The sequence below is a fragment of the Anomaloglossus baeobatrachus genome, chromosome 3 (assembly GCF_048569485.1).
Source record: "Anomaloglossus baeobatrachus isolate aAnoBae1 chromosome 3, aAnoBae1.hap1, whole genome shotgun sequence".
In the NCBI taxonomy this organism is placed as follows: domain Eukaryota; kingdom Metazoa; phylum Chordata; class Amphibia; order Anura; family Aromobatidae; genus Anomaloglossus; species Anomaloglossus baeobatrachus.
The window spans coordinates 492,045,807-492,067,950 of record NC_134355.1 but is presented as its reverse complement, the minus strand read 5'-3'; the positions used below and the strand labels follow the sequence as shown (position 1 = coordinate 492,067,950).

At 39.8% G+C, this 22,144-nt stretch overlaps 1 protein-coding gene across 1 annotated transcript in view; it reads right to left on the bottom strand.

The window, feature by feature from the left end:
- Window positions 1-22,144, bottom strand: part of SERPINI2 (serpin family I member 2) — a 101,527-nt gene that overhangs the window by 54,135 nt on the left and 25,248 nt on the right. Inside the window, exon 4 of the mRNA XM_075338562.1 lies at window positions 13,977-14,171. Within this exon, the coding sequence (XP_075194677.1) occupies window positions 13,977-14,171 (195 nt within the window). The remainder of the gene's footprint in view (window positions 1-13,976; window positions 14,172-22,144) is intronic.

Sequence of the window (22,144 nt, the reverse complement as noted above, 5' to 3'; positions counted from 1 at the left end):
AAATCACTATCTGTCAAAATTTGGTCTTGAACAGAATCATGGGATAGAACATTGATTATTATACTCATATTCTTGTATTTATTATTGTTCTCTACTCCTGAAACAGTAGCCATTCCAAACTGCAGCATCTTACTGTATGTCTACATAGGAGAGATACACCTGCTGGCATCATTTCAGGTTATCTGTACAATTTAATGATTGTCGACTACATTACTTTTTATGTATATATGTTAAATTGGCTTGTGCAGTTCTTTGTTTGGTTATGCTCTATAGCCATGATTCTGTTCCAGACCAAATTTTTATGGACAGTGATTTTGTTTTAGCACACTGTGACGAAGACTGGGGAGAGTGAAAACGTCCTGCTGTAAAGTTGACCTTAAAGGAGTTGTCCAAAGAACAAAGTTCACTTTAATCAATAGATCTTGGAATAAAAATAATTTCCACAAATGGATTTGTCAAAAAAATGTTCCTTCCTGTGCTGAGATAATCCTATAAATGTGGACCTGCTATGTACTGTGTAATGGCCATGTCTGACCATACAGGGACATGGTATGATCATACCACATCTCCTGGGTCGGGGGGAATTTAAAGGGAACCTGTCAAGTCCAATATGCATCAAGAACCATGAGCAGTTCTGGGTGCACATTTCTAATCCCTGCATAACCATCCCATTATCTAGTAGCATACATAAAGTGATCTTTAGAAAAAGTATTTATAAAGATCTTTTATCATATGCTAATGAGCACAGAGACTAGTCACAAGGGTGCTAGTTCCTGGGCTCATTCCACCCTCTTAGCATGTTAGAACACCCACAGGGGTGTATTAACATGCTATTCAATGCAGCATCAGCAGAGGTGATGTGCGTACCTGTGTCCACTGTGACCGCTGATCAGAAGTCCTGGCACTTTTGGTCATGCGCACTAGATCTCTCTGAAGCCGGGGCTCATACATCCGGCTTCATAGTGCCCATGACTAGAAGTGCCAGGCATTCAGATCAGTGGACACAGGTACACTCATCACCGCTGATGATGCTGCATTGACTAGCATGTTAGCACACCCCTGTGGGGCAACTAGTCCCTGTGCTCATTAGCATATCATATAGAAAAGAGCTGTGGAAATAAAAGCGCAGATAGGGTGTTACCCCAATAAATGTGGGGAGAGGAGGGGGTAGTAAATACTCACCAGATGCAGTTGTGCAAGTCACAACTCCTTTACTCGCGTGTATAACTTTGATCCAGGCTGCAGCCACCCGATGGCAGATAACACAGAAGAGTAGAGAGGGGTGATAAATGCCCTGATAAGCTCTGCTCCCTTCCTCAGGGATTTGATGTTTCTTTGGTGCTTGATGGTCCTGAGGAAGGGAGCAGAGCTCCTGAAACGCGTAGACCTGTGCCAATAATAAAGACACGTTAATCTGACATTCTAACAAGTGATCATTTGGCGCGGCATTTATCACCCCTCTCTACTCTTCTCCATTAGCATATCATAAAAGATCTTTTGAAATACTTTTTCTAAAGATCTCTTTATCTATGCTGCTAGATACAGAGTCAGTTAGGCAGGGAATAGCAATTTGCACCCAGAACTGCTCGTGGTTCTTGGTGCATAGTGCACCTGAGAGTATACAGACATTACAGCACAGGATCATACAGTCATGACTGATAGTGTTGGTTACCTTGAAGTTGTTACAAAAAATGAAGTATTCCTCTCAGAAAATTATTGCAATTACATGTTTTGTTATACACCTGTTTAATTACTTTGTCTTTATTGGAACAACACAAAAAAACATAAAAAAAACGCAATTTGGACACAATTTCACACAAAAACCCAAAATAGTCCTGACAAAATCATTGGCATGTTTCTAAAACAACAGGTGTGGGCAATATGAAAATAACAACCGACACCAGATAAAAGGGAAGAAGTTAACTTAAGTTAACTTAAGGCTACTTTACACGCTGCGATATCGCCCGCGATCTCGTCGTATGTGCGGCACGCCCTGTTCGTTTGTGTGATGTGTGTTCATCGCTGTGTGTCCATGTTTTACTCGTTTGCTTACGGTCACATGTCGCAATCTCGTTTATATTCATCTTCAAAGTTATATCGTTTCACGATGTAATGAGGAACATAATTGTCGTTGTATAGCGGTCTCACTACATGGATTTTATTTTCTCATGGCGATATGGGCGTTGTTCCTCCACACAAAGTGCATCTTGATGTAGTATCATTGTGAACTCGCTACGCCCCTTCTTGACTCGAGTCATTTGTATAATCAGCGCAATTGATGTTCATTGGATGTTGGTAGTATTAATGTGCGCAGATGCGTGTTCGTTGTTCCTGCTATTGTCTACCCATTTGCTGTTGGACTCGCACAAGGGAATTTGTGTTAAATTCTTCCATCAGGAATTGTTATTCATTGCAGCAAGGTATGTGTATTTTTATGTCCTCACTTTGCTAATGGTTGTTATTTTAAATCCATTAGATTTTTTTAGTTTCCTTTTTTGTTTTATTTGTTTAAAAAAGACCTTTATTTGTAATCAGTGTTTGTACTGATATATCTCCCATGCAATGTTTTTCAGATGTGTACGAATAAAGAGGATTTCCTCAGGGAATTCATAGAGGTGTACCAGACACAAACACCTTTATGGAAAATTAAAGCACCCGAGTACAGCAATAGACAACTTAAAAAGGATGCATACCTTAAAATGATAGCCATATATGATAAATACCATCCTAATCAAAAAGGTACCGAGGATCTTGTGAAAAGAAAAATACAGGCCATCCGCACAGTGTATAAAAAAGAATTAAACAAAATAGAAGATTCCAAACGGTCTGGTGCTGGCACTGGTGATGTCTATGTGCCTACTCTATGGTATTTTGAATTGCTGAATTTCACAAGAGACCAGGAGCTTCACAGGCCATCCACCAGTAGCCTCAATATTGTTGGTGAAATAACCCCCGAAGCTAATAATGAAGTTATCATATCAGAGGTATTTTTTAAATTTTTGTTTTTTTTTAGTTTGCTAAAAATGTGAAACATCTTTTTTTCTTTTTGTTTTAAACAAAATTTCATATTTTGTAGACTTTTCATAGAAAAAAAAGGACAATGATGTTTACAATGACAAAATTAAGTCAAAATGGATAATTATAAAACCTTATGTAATTTTTGTATTGCAGGAGCCAACAACAAGTCAGCAATCCTCATCTGATCACAACCTCATTGAAACATCTGGTAGCCAAATCAGTAATGTGGATTTGATTGAGGCTGGCCCATCCAATGTTTTCAACCCAATAAGTTGTCTAAGAAAAAAAAAACCAATTCAAGCAAACACAACAACAGCTGTAACAAAACTGATGGGTGTTGGCCAAAACATTCTAGACCAGCACAACCGGCCACCCCTTTCTGGTCTTGCGATATTTGTGGATGATGAAATGCGAGAAATCAGCCCTGAACAGAAATACATTGCCCAGTGCCTAATCCAGGATGTTTTACGTTTGGCAAGAGCAAAGAAACTCACAGTGTCATCATTTGTTGCCATTGGTGAGGTTTCAGACCCTGTTGAGGTAGCTGTGGTTCCAGAAAATACACAAAGTGCAGCAGAGCCATCCATAGTTCCAGTTCCCAAGGGTGCTTTGCGTGGCCGTAGGTCACGCATAAATATTCTTTCCAAACGTAAAAGGAAGTAGGGTAGTGTGTACTAATATATTTGTGTATATTCGAGTAAAAATCTATATTGTTTTTTTCCCCATTTGTTGGCAAATTTTTATTTTGTGTTATTTGTGCAAATAAACATATATTTATGTCCATATAAAAAGTAACCTTGTGAATAAACATGGATTATGAAATTTATGTTTGGTTGACTATTTTTCTTGACAATTAAGGTATGTTATAACAAATGTAATTTTTTTTTTTTTTTTATTTATATATTTAAAATTTTTAAAAACAACATTTTTATATCAATTTTTGCAAAACCATTTGTCTTAAACTTGGTCATATACAGGTAAAATATGTAAACATCTCCAGAAAGCATGTATTATTTAGAGCGTTGATTAATATATTGCAGGATTAGGGCTTCATGGGCCTCTGATGCTTCATTCAGCCTTTTCGCAGACAGATAAATATCATATAGGGTTATGATATCTGAAAAATAGACAGACAAAATAATTTTATGGTTATTTAATTTCATCATTAATTTTTTTTTCTTTTTTTCATTTGTTTTATTGAATAAACAAACACACATATTTTTTTATACTTAAATTATAATTTTCCCTTATAAATTTGGAATGTAACATAATGTTTAATACAAGTTAAATTTACCATTACTTGAAACATCTTCACCCTCATCTCCGGATGATGCGCTCATGTCCCAACCTGATCCTTTGCCACCTAATTTAGGGGATTGTAAATATTGTAATACATATTTTTACAATTTTTTATATTTTTCAAGTTAAAAAATTGCAACAATACATAGCATTACCATTGTCCACAATATTCACATCCAAATTTGGATCATCTGCAGCTTGTCCTGATGATGGTGATATAGCATCATAATCAAGGTTGTCAGCGTTAATATTTAAGTTATTTTGTCTTATTTCGATGGTGTCATCCATGCTTGGAGGCAGCTGGTGTTGTACATTATCACCATTATTGTTTGAGGGAAGGCTTGCCTCATTAGGCAATTGATTCACATCTGTTGCATTTGTAAAAAAAAAATTAAAAAAACATAAATGATATGATGATAGTTTTGGATATTTAAAAGAAACCCTAATTTTTGTTTTTTTTACAACACAACACCTATATTGTTTTCATTAAAAACAACGGAAAAACACCAACTTATGTAAGTGATAACCAACAACTTACCAGCAATCACATCCAGGTTACTGCTAATTTCTTCCATTCTCTCCTTATCACGGTACTTTAAATCTGCCCATTTTTTAAGTACTTGTGTAGGAGTGCGGCTGATTGTAAATTTACGGTACAGGCCCCTGCATATTTTTTTAACAACACTTCTTTTATGTGCCATAGGACGTGGATATGTGTTTGCACATATATAATCCAGCGCATCCATCCTTTTTACCAAGTATTGCACCTCCCCTTGGCCCCAGACTTTTGCACGTTTGTTTGCAGACATTTTTGCTTTCAGTTTCTCTTTTGATCTGCAGGTATCCAGTGTGGCGTGTCACATGGTGCATTTGACGTTTGGACGTCATGACGTTTCATTATTAAAAAACCAAACAAACCGCATGTGTTTTTCGACATTGTGTGCAGTCATGATACTTATGTGCGCATTATTTATATGCGCTAATGCGTGGGGTTTTTTTTATATTAAATTTTATCTTTTCTTTTCGTTATAATTTTATTAAAAAAAACAAATTTATACTATTTAAACATTACATTCTTACAAAGAGATAAATTGATAAGAAAATGTTTGTAATGCTTGATTCAAATTAATGTAGTTTTTTTTATTTTTTTGGGATAATGTTTGTCAGAAGAATGATTTAGTTTTCAATCATATTTTTATTTTTTAAAATATTGCAAAATTAAACTCTGACATTGCTAAAGAGTTCCAATAAAAATAATAAAGGAAACTAAAAATAATACATGTGTTTACATTTTTAAACATAACAAATGCGCACTTTAACATTATCATGCATGTTAATTACAAAATTTAAACCAAACAAAATAAACCAAAAAAAAAAAAAAAAAGGAACAACATTTTTGTCACATAAACAGGCAAGATCATGTTTAATTGGAAACCAAACACAATAATTATTCATAGACATGCTGCCATGAAACAGCCCCAGGGCCATTAAAATAATTACAATAATTTGTTCTATTTGCCATTGCATCCGTCATACTACGTGAAAGGGCTGGCTGTGGTAAAAGATCATCAAGCGGGTTAAGTTGCTGATGCCAGGCCCCAAGCTCAAGCACACCATTACTATGATTTTCCATATCCACAAAGCCAGGTGGAACATATTCAAGTCCATCTCTTTTTCTAAGAAAATTATGTAAATAACAGCATGCAAGTACAACTTTGTCTATAGATTCGATTTTTAAGTTGATTGGCATGGAAAAAATTCGAAATCTACTACTTAAGATGCCAAAAGCATTCTCGACAACTCTTCGTGCTCTGCATAGACGGTAATCAAAAATGCGCCTTTGAACATTCAAGCCTGTAAGTGGATATGGCCTTAACAAATTACGTTGTAATGGAAAGGCCTCGTCCGCCAAAAATACAAAATTTAAATTCCCAATGTTATTTTGGTTGGTGGGTAATTGTAGTTGATTTTGTTTGAGAGGATATGCAAAATCCGTATGTTCAAATACACCACCATCCGACACTCGCCCATTCATCCCTATATCAATGTAAAGAAAATCATAAGTGGCGTTGACAACAGCCATAAGGATAATGCTGTGGTAGCCCTTGTAGTTATAATAATATGAGCCAGAATTATGTGGCTGCATTATCCTTATGTGCTTCCCGTCAATTGCGCCCCCACAATTAGGGAATTGCCATAACAGGTTGAATGTTTGGGAAATTTTTTCCCAATCACTTGAAGTTTTTGGCAAATGCATGTAGTCTTGTAAAGCATGTGCTATTGCCAAACATGTCTCCGGAATTAAGGAGCTGAGTAGAGAGCGTGACACTGCAGATGAATACTGGAGGTCAGTCAAACTGCGTCCTGTAGCCAAAAATCGAAGAGTCACCCCCAAACGCTCGTCTACAGGTACTGTCTGACGCATTACTGTATTATTGCGCATTATATAAGGGCGGACTTTCTCTAAAAGGTAAGTAAATGAGCTTTCAGACATGCGTAGGTAGTTTCTAAAGTCATGTGGGTTATGCTCTTGTAGTTCTCTAACAAGGTGCATGTGTGTATAGCGTTGTCTCTCTAGTAGCCATTTGCGTGCCCAAATCCGTCGGTTTCTTGTTCTGCATCGCATGTTATGATCCTCGGCAAGGGAAAGGGCTCCTCCGGCTACAAGCATGGCAGCTATGACGGCATTTTCATGCTCACTACGCATATTTGGTCTGTAGAACATAGAATAATATCTTTAATGTTTTTTGGGTTTTTTTTTGAAAAAAATATATTTTTTAAAAAAATGTAACATTTTATATTACCAGAAAAAAATATTAGAAGAAATATGGACACATATCATGAATGATAACACTAAAACAATAATTAATTAGGATGGATCTAATCTTTGAAAAAATACTATGCAGGTTACTATTATATATAACAGTCATGAAAACAACAAACATTAGTTATTTTCTGATAAAGGCTATTTCGAACAAAATTAAAAACATACTCACATGATAAGTTGATATAACACAAGAACGATGCAAAAAATCCGCCGTACACGGAGCCAGCAGGACACGTCCAAAAACTAGACAATGATCCGACGAAATGGGACATCACAGAAAGGATGTTTGCGTCTTGAAGATATTAATGTCCAATCATGGAGCAGATGCGTTCACAAATAGGAAGCAAGTAGGCGTATTGAACATTTCAACTATCATACATGCCCGTATCGATGATGACGCAAGAGGCAACAATTTTTAAAGTCGCTTTAGTAGTGTCACACCTCATGAAAAGTATGTAAAAAGGAACGAGCAACGATATTTCAACATGAATAACAACGATTTTTGGGAATAAGGACCCGTGTCGACGATTAGCGATAAATCACGCTTTTGCGACGATTTCACATCGCCGAACGCTGTTACACAAAGCAACTTCGCTAATGATTCCGGAAGTACGTCACCAAAACCGTGACCCCAACGAGAACGTTCGGGCGATATCGCAGCGTGTAAAGCCCGCTTTAGTCTTTGCATTGTGTTTCTGTTTGCGCCACACTAAGCAAAAAGAACATAAAGAAAAGAAGAGAACAATCTGAGGAACTGAGAACCAAAAATACATGTTGAAAAATATCTGAAGGTTACAAGTCCATCTCCAAAGATTTTGATCTTCCCTTTTCCTTTGTGCACAACATAATCAAGAAGTTTACAACACATGGCATTGTAGCTAATCTCTGTGGATGTGAATACCAGAGAAAAACTAATGAAAGGTTGCAATGCTAGGTAGTCCGGATAGTGGATAAGCAGCCTAAGGCTATGTTCGCACGTTGCGTTTTTTCCCGCGTTTCTGCAGCGTTTTTAGCTGCAGCGTTTTTGTGCCAAAACGCATGCGTTTTTGTTTTCCAGCAAAGTCTATGGGAAAAGCTGAAATCCTGTCTGCACTTTGCTTTTTTTTCTGCAGCGTTTAATTTGCATATTTGTGGTCAAAAACCATGCTGAAAAAGAAGCAGCATGTCAGTTGTTTTTGCCATTTCTGCAGCGTTTCCTTAACATTGGAGTCAATGAGAAATGGCAAAAAGCAACCAAAATCACAATTCCTGCGTTTTTCATGCTTTTTACCTGCTTTTCCACTGCGTTTTTGCCTCCAAAAACGCATGCTTTTCTGGCCAAAAATTAATGGGTTCTAATGTTCCTTTACACACACACAATAACCGAAAATTTAAATGCTTAAAAATAATAAACTTGACCTATTTTTCTGTTATAATGTGCATAACCGCTATTATTTCATTATAATTGATATTTTCCATATAGTTTTATTAAAAGTTAATTTTATCCTTTTTTGTCTCTTTTTTCATTCTTTTTGACTATTCCAACTTTATTTCTCAGTGTCTTGATCTACAAAACGGATCTGCAGAAACGCAGGTGAAAACGCAGGTAAAAAGCGCTGAAAACGCACTAAAAACGCGGTAAAAACGCATGCGTTTTTAGCGCTAGAAAATTGCCAAAAGCCATTTGGTCAAAAACCAAGGGAAGGAAAACGTGCAGAATAAACTGCGGGTACACCGACGCAACGTGCGCATATAGCCTAACTCAAGTTCCAAAGAAATTCAGGCTGTCCTGCAGGCTCAGGGTGCATCAGTGTCAGTGTGAACTGTGGAGAGATGTAAGAAGCTGGTTGATGGTTATAGGAAGTGATTGATTGCAGTTATTTGTCACAGAGAGTGTGTAACCAAATATTAAGTTGAGGGTACCAACAATTTTGTGAGACCCATTTTGGAGGTTGTGTGAAATGATGTCCTATTTCTCTTTTTTTCTTTTTTGTGTTGTTCCAATACAGACAAAAGTAATAAACATGTCTATAACAAAAGATGTTTAATTGTGATTATTTTGTTGAAGAAACACTTCATTTTCTGGAACAATTTAAAGGGTGTCAACACTTTCAGCTATGACTGTAACTGATTCTTATTGTTTGGTAAAACATTTCCCTGCCTGTTTTTAAACATACAGTATTTTATCTCAGAGAAAGCAGCAGCTGTGATCCCTACTGTAATGTTTGTATACTCTCTTCTCTGTGCTATGATCAGCCATGTCCCTGTACGGTCAGACACAGCCATTACACAGTACATAGCAGGGGCATATTTATAAGATTATTTCAGAACATGAACATTTTTTTTAACACATCCAATAGTGAAACCTATTTTTGTGTTAAGATCTATTAATAAAATGTACTTTGTTCATGGGACAACCCCTTTTACCCCTTCACCACCAAGGACTTACATATACGTCCTTGATCATGCGCCTGACTTTGATGTGAGCTCACAAACTGAGTTCGCATCTTTCCCTACATATGTCAACTGATCTGATCAGCCGACATGTGCAGCTAATAGGCGTGGGTGGCTCTCTTATTCTAGTTAGACTCTGAAAACGTGATCCAACATGGCTGCCAGGGAGCACGCAATTCCCCTCTCCCATCGGCGGCCCCATGATGTGATCATGGGGTGCCGATGGGTTGTTATGACAGCCAGGGGTCAGCTAATGGCCTTGTCACTGTCATGATGAAGTTCCTATGAACGCCCGCTGAGTGCCAGCATTCACAGGAGATTGTCATTTCTGCTGTTCAGAGCGATACTGAAGCATCACTCTGAGCAGTAGAAGTGATCGGACAGTGCAGGATTCAAGTCCCCTAAGGGCGCAAAATTTTTAAAAATATGTGAAAAAAAAAAAAAAAAGTTCACATTCCCCCCTTTTGCCTCATTGAAAATAAAACAATTAAAAAACAGAAATACACATATTTGGTATCCCTGCTTTCAGAAATGTCCGATCTAGCAAAATCTAAAACAAATTAATCTGATCGGTACACGACGTAACGGAAAAATATATAAAAACGACAAGATTATGTTTTTTGGTTGCTGCAACACTGCAATAAAATGCAATAACAGGCGATCAAAACAATGCATCTTCCCAAAGATGGTTTACTTAAAAACGTCAGCTCAGGACACATAAAATAACCCATCACTGAGTCGCAGATCCCTAAAAATGAGAATATTATGGGTCTTGGAAAATGGCAACAAAAGCGCTATTCTTTTTTTAAAAAGTTGCTGAATTTTTTTTCACCACTTAAATTATAAAAAAAATACATATTTAGTATCTACAAACTTGAACTGAGCTGGGGAATCATATTGCTAGGTCAGTTTACCATATAGTGAACATGGTAAATAAAAAAAATTAAAAAAACAATTGTGGAATTGCACTTTTTTTACAATTTCATCGCACTTGAATTTTTTTTCCATTTTCCAGTACAGTAAATTAAAGGGAACCAAACATCAGGATTTTCGTGTATAAGGTAAAGCCACTGGAGTACTGGCACTATCATGCACAGGCTGTAGATACCATTAGTGGGCAGCTCGGATGTTTAGGCTGTGAAATCCAAGTTTATAAAGTTTGAAAATTCATCCACTTTTTGATTGACATGTGCACCTCTGCTGATAATATCCGGGCGGGTTATGCACATGATTCCCGCCCCCTCCGCCGCCTGTTCCTCCCTCTCACTGGCTGTATGTAAATTTCTCTATTCAGAAACACGGAGTCGGAGTTGGCGCCTGCGCATAGCGCTTATCTCCGGCGCCATGTTTCTGAAGCCCACATTACAAAGTATTGTGCATGAGAGGGCGGCACATGCGCCCTCACTTCTTCAAATCTTGTTGTGACCATGGGAGCGCGCGTGGTCACAACAGGACTGGAGAACAGCTGATCTTACCGATTAGCTGCAGCAGACGATATCGTAGCTGCAGCTAATTGGGGTAAGATTAGCTGTTCTCCAGTCCTGTTGTGACCGCGCACACTCCCGTGGTCACAACGAGATCTGAAGAAGCAAGGCATGCGCCGCCCTCTCATGCACAATACTAGGTACTGCGGGCTTCAGAAACATGGCGCCGGAGATAAGCGCTATGTGCAGGCGCCAACTCAGTCACCGTGTTTCTGAATAGAGAAATTTATATACAGCCAGTGAGAGGGAGGACAGGCGGCGGAGGGGGTGGGAGTCATGTGCATAACCCACCCGGATATTATCAGCAGAGGTACACACGTCAATCAAAAAGTGGATGACTTTTCAAACTTTATAAACTTGGATTTCACAGCCTAAACATCTGAGCTGCCCACTAATGGTATGTACAGCCTGTGCCTGATAGTGCCAGTACTGCACTGGCTTTACCTTATATATGAAAATCCTGATGTTTGGTTCCCTTTAAGTCATTCAAAATTATGACTTGTCCTGAATAAAACAAGCCCTCGTTTGGCTATATTAACAGAAAAATAAAAAAGTTATGGCTCTTGGAAGAAGGGAAGGAAAAAATGAAAATGAAAAACAGAAAATTGCCTGGGTGAAGAGGTTAAGCATGGAAAAATTGCATTGCCTGCTTTTGAAACATGTGAAATACTATTCACCACAATAAACATAATTTATGTGCATCATCTCTGGAGTGTGCAGTGAACTTGACTACAGGGCACCTCTCTTGTCTATTAGGACCTCCATTCATAAAGGAACAGAGTGTACTCCGAATTATCTCTGTTTGACGTTACTTTTTAGGAAATGCAGGAAAAGCATAACATGTCTTGTATACAACAACATACACATAGTAATAATATGACCTGTGTGAAATAGCGATTAATCAAAATTTACTTCAACCCTTTAGGATTGAGAGACGGTGTTTTTATACTTAGTTGGTTAGTTTATGCCTTTATAAAATGTAAGTAGATATTTCGATTAAGTATTTTTTGCTGATGATATTTCCAAATGATTGTTGAGTGGGTTGTCATACTAACGACTTCCTATATATAGTCATTCTAATCATGAACAATTATCTACTGGTAAATTATCTTAACTTATTACGAAAGTCATTTAGTAGTACAAAAAAATAATAATAGATAGATAGATAGATTGATAGATAGCGTGGTGTTCTCCAATTGATATACAGTAGGATCATTAGTGATTGGTGACTCACTGACCGGTACAGGGAACACCGTGGGAAATCATGGAAGTTTTTGATACTATATATTACAGGCTGTTTTACTCTATCCTGAAGTAATAAGAGATCCATTGAGCTTTGGTGGCCATATTAGGATCATTTCAATAGGTAGCAGCACTATTTATATTTAACATGTAGAGACCGGCTCTGAGAGGCCGTATGCTTACCCCTTCCCATGATATACTTTTGTATCTTTGTCATGTATTTCATCTCTTGTATACCACACCTGTATCTCCATATGTATGGTTATATCACTTTTTTTTAGCATTTTTTAATTGTTTAATAAAGTTAGATATATTTTCATACTTATAATGGAGTTTGGACTGTGTTTTCTATCGCATATATTATTGTTTGAGTTCTCCACTGTCTTGTTGCCCTCTTGATTTATATTATTTATGGCGCATATTTGGGAATTTTTTCAGTTGATACTGATTTCATTAGTTAATTAGTTGTACCAATCATTACAGTTTACCACAGAGGGTCATTCAGCTTGCCCAGACTTCTGCATAGTAAATCTGTCTAGTAATGTATAATAATAAGTCCAAAAATAAACTTTTTGGACTTATTAGTATGGGATGCTCTTCAGACCGCAGAGCATAATAAACGGAGAGGTTAAATAATAAAATAGTATTCTCACCTGATCCCTCACCTGTCCCACTATCACTCCCCACCCCACCCGGTCCACGACTGACTTGTTTACTTCGGCTCCAGGCTTCTTCTTTTCAATTTCCAGTGCTTACTAGACTTCACACATCCCATGATGTCGTGTGAGGCCTAGTCAGAGCCGGAGGCACCAAAATGTGAAGACTGAAGAGAAGATGACCAGAGCCAAAGAGAAGGAGGTGGCAGTGGGTTGGTGTGAGCTGTTGCGGCAGGAAAGGTGAAGGATGAGGTGAGTATAATGTTTTTTTTTTTATTTTTATCCCCATTCTTGCCTTAAAAGTAGAAATGAGCGAACCCGTGGGAGTTCGGTTTGTGACTCGGACTTGACCAGACTCCAAATGGAAGTCACTATTTGGGCAGTTCAGGTTTCCACCCACATGCAGTCAGCCACATAGAGATCACCTCTGGGGGCTGGTTGGTGGGGATTTTCCAATCACATTGTTGTTACCCCCCAGTACGAGTCGTTTAAACACTGCAAGCGGCTTACACTGGGCTGAGCACCAAGTGTACCCAATCCCAGCGACGCTTGCGCAAGTGGTTTTCATACATAAAGCACTTGAACTCTGTCTTTTGGTAAAAGTCTGTGTTTGGTATGAACAGCAAACACCAAACCTCAGGTTTGCTCATCTCGACTTAAAAATTCATCCAGCAAAATGGTGTTTGACCATTTACTTGACCATTTATCTGGATTCCAGCTAATGAAATTGTGAAATACTCAGATTCTGAAGAATCCAAATTATTTTTCAGAACAAATTTGGTTTAAATTGATTCTCTCATGTCTGGTGACAGATCGTGCAATCTAATATTAAACATTTGGTAAATGATGGTAATGGAATCTTTTTACTAATAATGATTAACCAATTACGATTGTGATGTAATACCTAATCAAAGAATCCATACATAGTCAAATAATTGTTTTATACATAGCAAAATAGTGCTAAAAAAACGACGATCCTAAAATGACAGAAAAGAGACAGTACAGAGATGAGGTTACCAAGCTTTGTGGCTAAATGTAGGTTCATCATCGGGACCTTGGCACTAATGCCCCTTTTCACTGTGAAGTCTTTTGGATGAGTGGCGTCTGGACTAAACTTGTGTTCCCATTCTCCTTTGAAATAAATAGCGTTGACCAAAATAAGCCTTGTGAGCGGTCCAATGTCTCCACTTGAAACCATATTCCGGATTTTTCCTGTACAAAGAATGATAGAAAATAGATGTATTTAGAGGAGAGAGGTGGCCTTGATATAATCCCTTTTCTAAAGAGCGCTTTTTATTTCAGGTTTTTTTCTGAACTGTACATGACATGGTTTTTATAAGCTTGAGGATTTATGTGAAGGAAAAGAATTACAAAGTTTGGATGTGTCCGTCTCGTATTTATTTTTTTATGACATTTCCAGCATTTACCAGCATCCAGTTAGGAAATTAAATTATTTGATAGCTACATCATAGAAAAAAGTACCCAGAACCCTCAGCGGAAGTCTTATTTAACCCATTTATATAATTTTATATGTACACATATAAAATGGAGGATGCATGTCTTTGTGTATAAAACAGACTAATGTCTTAAATGTCTTATTTTTCATCCTCTAACCTTTTTAAAATGATGCATTCATTACATTGTATAAATAGGCATTACCAACACTGATGGAGCAACAACTCCCAAACTGACAATGCATGGAGGGGATGATTGATTAGTATTAAAATTGCACACAAATAGCTTGTATATGCTGCCATTCACACATGTAAGTGCACAGTGTCTGGCTTACAGCCTATTAACCCCTTCACGACCGGCCGAATTTTCGCTTTCCGTTTTTTTTTTCGCCATTCTTTTTCTGAGAGACGTAACTTTTTTATTTTTCAGTCAATATGGTCATGCGAGAGCTCATTTTTTGCGGAACGAGCTGTACTTTTAAATGAAACCATCAGTTTTACCATATAGTGTACTCGAAAACGGCAAAAAAATTCCAAATGCAGAAAAATTGCAAAAAAAGTGCGATAGCACTATGGTTTTTGAGATATTTTATTTACTGTGTTCACTATATGGTAAAACTGATGTGTGGGTGTGATGCCTCAGGTCAGTGCGAGTTCGTAGACACCAAACATGTATAGGTTTACTTTTATATAAGGGGTTAAAAAAAATCGGAAGTTTGTCCGAAAAAAGTGGTGCACGTTTTACGCCATATTCTGTGACCCGTAGCGTTCTCATTTTTCGGGATCTTAGGCTCAGTGATGGCTTATTTTTTGCGTCTCGAGCTGACGTTTTTAACGGTACTATTTTTGCGCAGATATTACGTTTTGATCGCCTCTTATTGCATTTTGCGCAAAAGTTGTGGCGACAAAAAAACGTCGTTTTGGCGTTTGGAATTTTTTTGACACTACGCCGTATACTGATCAGATTAATTGATTTTATATTTTGATAGATCGGGCGTTTCTGAACGCGGCGATACCAAATGTGTGTATATTTTTTATTTTTTTAACCCTTTAATTTTCAATGGGGCGAATGGGGGGTAATTTGAACTTTTAGGTTTTTTAGTTTTCTTTTAATTTATTAAAACTTTTTTTTCACTTTTTTTTTATTTTACTAGTCCCCCTAGGGGGCTATTGCGATCAGCATTCCAATCGCTCTGCAGTATCTTCTGATCACAGCTACAAGGCTGTAAACAGCAGATACGCTCTCTTTCTCTTTTGCTGTGCTTTGGGCACAGCGAAAGTGAAAGCAAGTCAGGTGTAGTACAGGAGTCATCACATGACCCTGTGCTACCATGACAACTATCGGAAGTCATGTGATCGCGTCACGTGACTTCCGGTATCGGGCGGTAAGTAAAACTTTACCGCGATCGCGCTTATAATGGCGCTGTCACATATTGACAGCGCCATATAAGGGGTTAATCGGCACGAGCAGATAACGATTCTGCTCGTGCCTAGCAGGCACACATCTCAGCTGTGAAAATCAGCTGAGATGTGAGCCGATCGCGGCATGCTGCCGCCGGAGGACCGCGGGCAGTAACATTATGACATTTAGGACGTAATTTTACTGCCCGCGGTCGTTAAGGGGTTAATGATGCCCATACTATTAGACTAGGCGGGCTGCCCAGCACTATATAAGTGCACCACACTGGAATGGAGACCCTAGTTTACAAGGGCTACATTAATGGGCCTGGCTGCATCCTGTAGAAAAATATATGTGCAAAAAAAATATATATATAATATACTATTAGCCTGCCTAGTCTAATAGTATGGGTGTCATCAGTAGGGTGTATGCAAGACATGTAAACAGTGTCCTATACAAGCCATTTGTGTGCAATTTTAATACTAAGCAGTCACCCCCTCCATGGATTGGTAGTGCATGAGTGGTTGCTCCATCAGTGTTTTGCACTTGTGTTGCCTCCATCTTTATTAAGGGTTTCTTGCTGCAACCTGTCAGTGCATTTGATCTGTGGCCTGCGCAGGTAAACACTGTTGCCCTTTGTTGCTGTGAATTATTCTAGAGGAGAACAACCACCACTACTATCTAGCTTGTAATCATTGCATTGAAGCTGGCCAGGGTTAGGAGGTAACAACGCACTCTAGCTATCCTGGCTAACTTCAAAACAGTGCTTGCAAATTCAATACTAAAAATGGAGTAGAGAAGGGGTTAACGCCGCGCATCAGACAAATGAAACTGTAGAGATGTTGATGAATAATATCTTTCTTTTATTTCATCGGTCTACGCGTTTCGAGGTCAAAGCCTCTTCCTCAGGACCAGTACATCAACAAAAGCATATCACAGATCTATATACAACTGGTATAACAATATATAGATATATAGATAGATCTGTCATCTGGATCTGTGATATGCTTTTGTTGATGTACTGGTCCTGAGGAAGAGGCTTTGACCTCGAAACGCGTAGACCGATGAAATAAAAGAAAGATATTATCCATCAACATCTCTACAGTTTCATTTGGCTGATGCACGGCGTTAACCCCTTCTCTACTCCATTTTGAATGCCCATCCACGTGGGGCTGCAGCAGACGCCATTATCTCATGCTTATCAGTGGTTGTGACATTCACAACCGAATTAGGTAAGTGTATATTTCCTATATACTACACTTGTTCATCTGTGTTACACTATCAGCGCTTCTTACTTTTTAGATTTACAAGTTCAATACTAAAGCGCTTCCAGTATGGGGGAAAAATTGCCTAGTTCCTCTAAGGTTGCATGCACATATTGCGTATTTGGTGAGCTTTTTACCTCAGTATTTGTAGCCAAAATCAGGAGCGGAACAGTCAGAGGAAAGGTATAATAGAAACATGAGCACCACTTCTGTATTATTCACCCACTCCTGGCTTTGGTTCACAAATAATGAGATAAAAGCTCACCAAATACTCAACGTGTGCACGTGGCCTTAGCCTCAGACCTTTGTGCTCCTTGTTTGCATATCTTTGGGCAGATATGCTCTTCTGTATGAGCAACCTCATCTTTACACGCTGGGATATGCATAAACAACTACTCCAACCTCCTCTTTTAAGGAGAATGTAAGCCATATAATAATATCTATAGTAACTACCACAAACAATTTAGGAGCACAACACCTATTTGGCCACACACTACGTTTGTCACTCAGCGTTTTCCTCTCTTACTATTAAAATGAGACTTCCCAATCCAAATTGTACCGCCCTGAGAGGGGCCCGGCCGCTTCTTCCGCTTGCTCGGGCCGAGCCGCTCGAGGTCCGGGCTCGAGTTGTTGGTGGCACGAGTGCCTCCAGACCGGGGGCCACGTCGCTCTGTTAAGGGGAGGCAGTGGGGTGGTGGTGAGGTGGGACGATGTGCACAGCCGGGGAGGGCCGCGCAGTCGTCCAACGAGTCGTGACGCCACCCACGGATCGTGGTGACGGGGTGCACCACCACTGCGGCTGGAGTGAAGGCGGGCTCGTCCGGGATCGGTGTTGCAGCCGCAGTCTAGATGTTAGCCCCTCCGTGGGTAGGGGCGGTGTTTCCCGGGGCCCGGTGGGGGGACTGGAGCGCTGATGTTGTTGTCGGGGTGCAGGGTGCCGTGCTGCGGTGCAGTGTCATGCCCGGATGGCACTGGTGTACTCACGATTAATCCACACTCAGAGTCACTGGTAAACCAAAGTTCGGGTATGGTCGGGTCCCGCAGCCGGCTGCTGATGTCCCCTGTGAGGTTGATGGTGGCCCCTTTTCCCTTGCACCTCTTGTTGTGGTTTTTCGGCACCCCTGCCTGGGCAGTGGTAGCCCGCTCCCCGGCGTTGAGCTGCCAGAGGAGCCCTCTGTTGCCCGCAGGCGTAAGCCCGTTGGGTGTTTTGCCCTTGGCGGTGGCACTCACCCAGAATCAGTGGGCTTTTGCCTTCTTTCGGGACTTTAGGTGTGGATGAACCCGTGAGGTCCAGCCAGCAATCAGTCAATTTGTCTAAACTCAGTGGCTTCTAAGCTAGGACGGGGTCTGAGTACCCGGTTTCTGGTGCTCCGGTACATGGTTGACTCCCCGGTTCAGGACCGGCGGGCTCCAACCCAGGCCCGGTCCCTACGGTTCCGCTGGTTGCTGTACCGGTACTCCGGCAGACAGCCACCACCATCTGCCTGCCTGACGTTTCAAGGGTCCCAGGCTCCTACCCGGGTCCCTGACAGCTGCTCCATTACCACTCACTGTCAACTCCAAAACTGTTCTTTCTTGTATTTCCTGCCTCAGGGCAGTAGTCTCCTCGGTGGGCATGCCTTTCCGCCTGACTCCGCCCACCTGGTGTGCCCTACTAGCCCTGAGGGAGGCATCAGGTCTCCCTTTCGGGTGACGGGTGTGTCCTCACAGGGGGATGGGGGGGTGTGTATAATTTGGTAGGTGTTATTACCTGTGACCCCTGGGAACCAGGGCGTCACAAATTGACCAGGTAAAATTCTATCACTATATACAGTGATCAGCAAAAGGGTAACAATGTGTTGAACTTTTGACTTTTAGGCTCCATGTCTCATCATCCACTACTACTTTCAGTGTGAGACTACCTTCATTTTATATATAATCCTTTTGGTTAGCTCATGCATAAATTTGACTTGCAACTATTTAGCATATGATTAGTTATGAAGATTCTTGTGATGTCACTGCATTGTTACTGTTTTCCTCCTAAAAATCTAAATTTAAATTTTTATGATTGTGTTAGCATTTTGTAAATACACTTTTGGCTTTCAACACTGCATAACGCCTTCTGGACGAGCTCTCTATCAGATTCAAGCATGTGTTGACCAAAATCTGACCCCAGGTTTCTTCCACAAATTACAAATGTTGGTGCATATTGGTTGACTCACTTGGGTATATTTACAGCTTTTTCTCAACTCTACCCACAAATGTTCAATTGGGTGGAAGTCTGAGGACTGTGGGGTACAATCCAGCACCTCCACTTCATTGTCATTGAACCATTTTTTGCCAAACTCGATGTATGCTTCAGGTCATTGTCTTGCTGGAGCACTATGTTGTCCTTTTCAATCTCATAGTAATCTTTTTCCCATGTTTTTTCCAGACCAATTTGCACCTATCAGAGTCTAGTCTATTGACTTTTATCTCATTGCTCCAAATCACCCGTTTCCAATCTTTTACTGTCCACTCTTTGTACTTCTTTGCAAACTTGAGCTGATGCTTCTGACGACATATGGAAGTTGAGGTTTCTTCACCTTTTTTCAGGTCACCATTCCAGACTTGTGTAACATGAATCATACGATGTTTACATGGACGTATGTGATCTCACTATTACGAAGCATATAAGTCACCTCCACAGCCGTGTTTGTCGTGCCACAATTGATAGACTTTGTGAGAAGCCGACTTGTTGACTCAGATATTTTGCCTTGTCGTCTAGCTCTTGGCATTTGAATGGATGGACGGACATAATTTCATATTATTCCAACAGTCATGGCACTCACATAACGCAGTTTGACAATTTTTTTCGTCGAGAGACCGCTATCGATAAACTGGATGATGCTGTTTGTCTTTCCCTGGGAAATCTCCTGCAAGGCTGCTCCTTCATTCAAACCAGTGACCTTTCACGTGGGAAACAAATTAATAACACACTGAGCTATTAGGGAATGTGAGAACAGGTTGTAATTTGTTGTATACAGGAAGAAAAAAAATGCGGTGGCATGGCAAGAATCTGCATAACTAATCATATACTAAATAGTTGCAAGTCAAATTTATGTATGAGATAACCAAGATGATTGCCTACAAAATGAAGGTAGTCTTATCTTCAAAGATATAGTGGATGGTGAAATATGGAGCCTGAAAGTCAAACGTTTAAAACATTGTTACCCTTTTGCTTGTCACTGTATACATGACTTTATAAGCATAGGGTATAATTCACATAATGCAACAAACATGTGTAACGGTGGGATCGGGGGCGCCTCTTTTGTAGTCGTGGCACTCGCCCCTGGGGTGGCAGGCTAACCCCAGACCCAGCCGTCACAGACAAATCCGAGACACATGGAGAACATGGGAGAGGTAGCATAGAGCTATTAGGACAGTCCCATAACACAGCACCTGTCAAGTCCGGGCCTTTCCTCTGCTGGTGAAGTTCAGCAATGTCACTGGAAACGGGAAAGAGCCCAAGACAGCCATATAACTCAACAAGTTCTTCTTTATTACATCACAGGTCTGCAGCACATCTTCAATTGAAATCATTCTCTCCTTCAGGTTACACTTTCAGTCAAATGTAGTTACTCTCAGGGCTCTGTTACTTAGCTGTCAGCTTACACCACCGCGCGGTGGTCCAGACTTCCAAGAAATAGTACACTCGAGCACTGGTTCACCTTCCTGTCCTCTAAAGGGGCTCATAAAACCTATCATCTAGTTGCTGCACTGTTCCCGGGCTTGCCAATACCTAACTCCAAGGTACTTCTCAGGCCTTCCCCAGGTACCCGTGCCAGCCTCCGGCTCAGGTAAGGATCGTTAATATGGAAGCTTTTCTCTGCGATTCCCTCTCTCTTCAGCTTAACTACATTACAGATATTCCTCAGCTTTCCACTGCTGTCTCTTTCTTCTCTGCTGCTTCAACTCCCTGTCAGGTCTGTGTCCCAAACTAGACTAGACTGGTTTCACTTCCTGTCACAACTGTAACTGCCACTGGCTCCTTCTCCTAGCCAATCACCAACTGTCAACTGTTACCAGGTGGTTTTCCTAGTGAGTGTCCTACTCCTGGGTGACATCTAGTGGTGAAACAACCAAACAGCATTACAATATACATAAAACTCTAATACATCCTTATAACACACTATAAAGATTAATAACCACATTTTAGAAACATGTGATGTCTTCTAGGGGTTTCTTCTCCCAGGGGGCTCGACCACCCCCTTACACATGCAAGCATGCATAATACAGAAGGCACTTTGAATAACAAAACTGTAAGACACTGGGATCTACCCTTACAGTGTCTATGGATCTCTGGGGTACTGTTGCTCCTGGTAGGGTTACTGCCCCATGCTATAGGAAGTCTTATCGAACGAATAATGCTCCTAGGAAGTTCCAGCATGCAAATAAGCTCTTTTTCCCAAGGAAAGACAGCCAACTGTTAGGGACAGGAAACCAAAAATAGTTATCCTTTTTGATGGAAAGGTTGGTTAATATCCTAAGTCATTGAATATTTCTAAGATGACAGAAGATCGATGCCACTAGAAAACCCTGCAGCTAAGCTTATGACCCTGTAATTCTGCTCAGGAAGCCCATGTACATATTGAGCATCTAGACGCGTAAATAACATGTATACTATGTTTTGGATTTACAGATTTTAAGAACTGAAATACTCCTTTAAGGTTTAGCGAATTTGACAAAGAGCGAAGAGCCCATAGAGATCACTGATAAACACATGGAGTGACAGAAAATAAAGAAATGAAAAAATAGTAGATATTGTTTTTCTTGTTCCTGTTAAATTCTTATTCCTGTAAAACCCACAAGTGTTTTGAGCCACTGTCCGCTGACAAAGATTAATAACAGTCCGACAAACAGAATATAGATGGACATCACAAAGGAGATGTCATTTTTTTTGTTTCTTTTTTTTTAGAAAGGCCAGTAAGAAAATATTATTGAGAATAACTTTATCCTTTTTTTATCCAGATCTATTTTTAGAGATTTATTACATTAACCCCTTTATGACCAAGCACATACTGATACGCCCTTGGTCATGTCACAGTA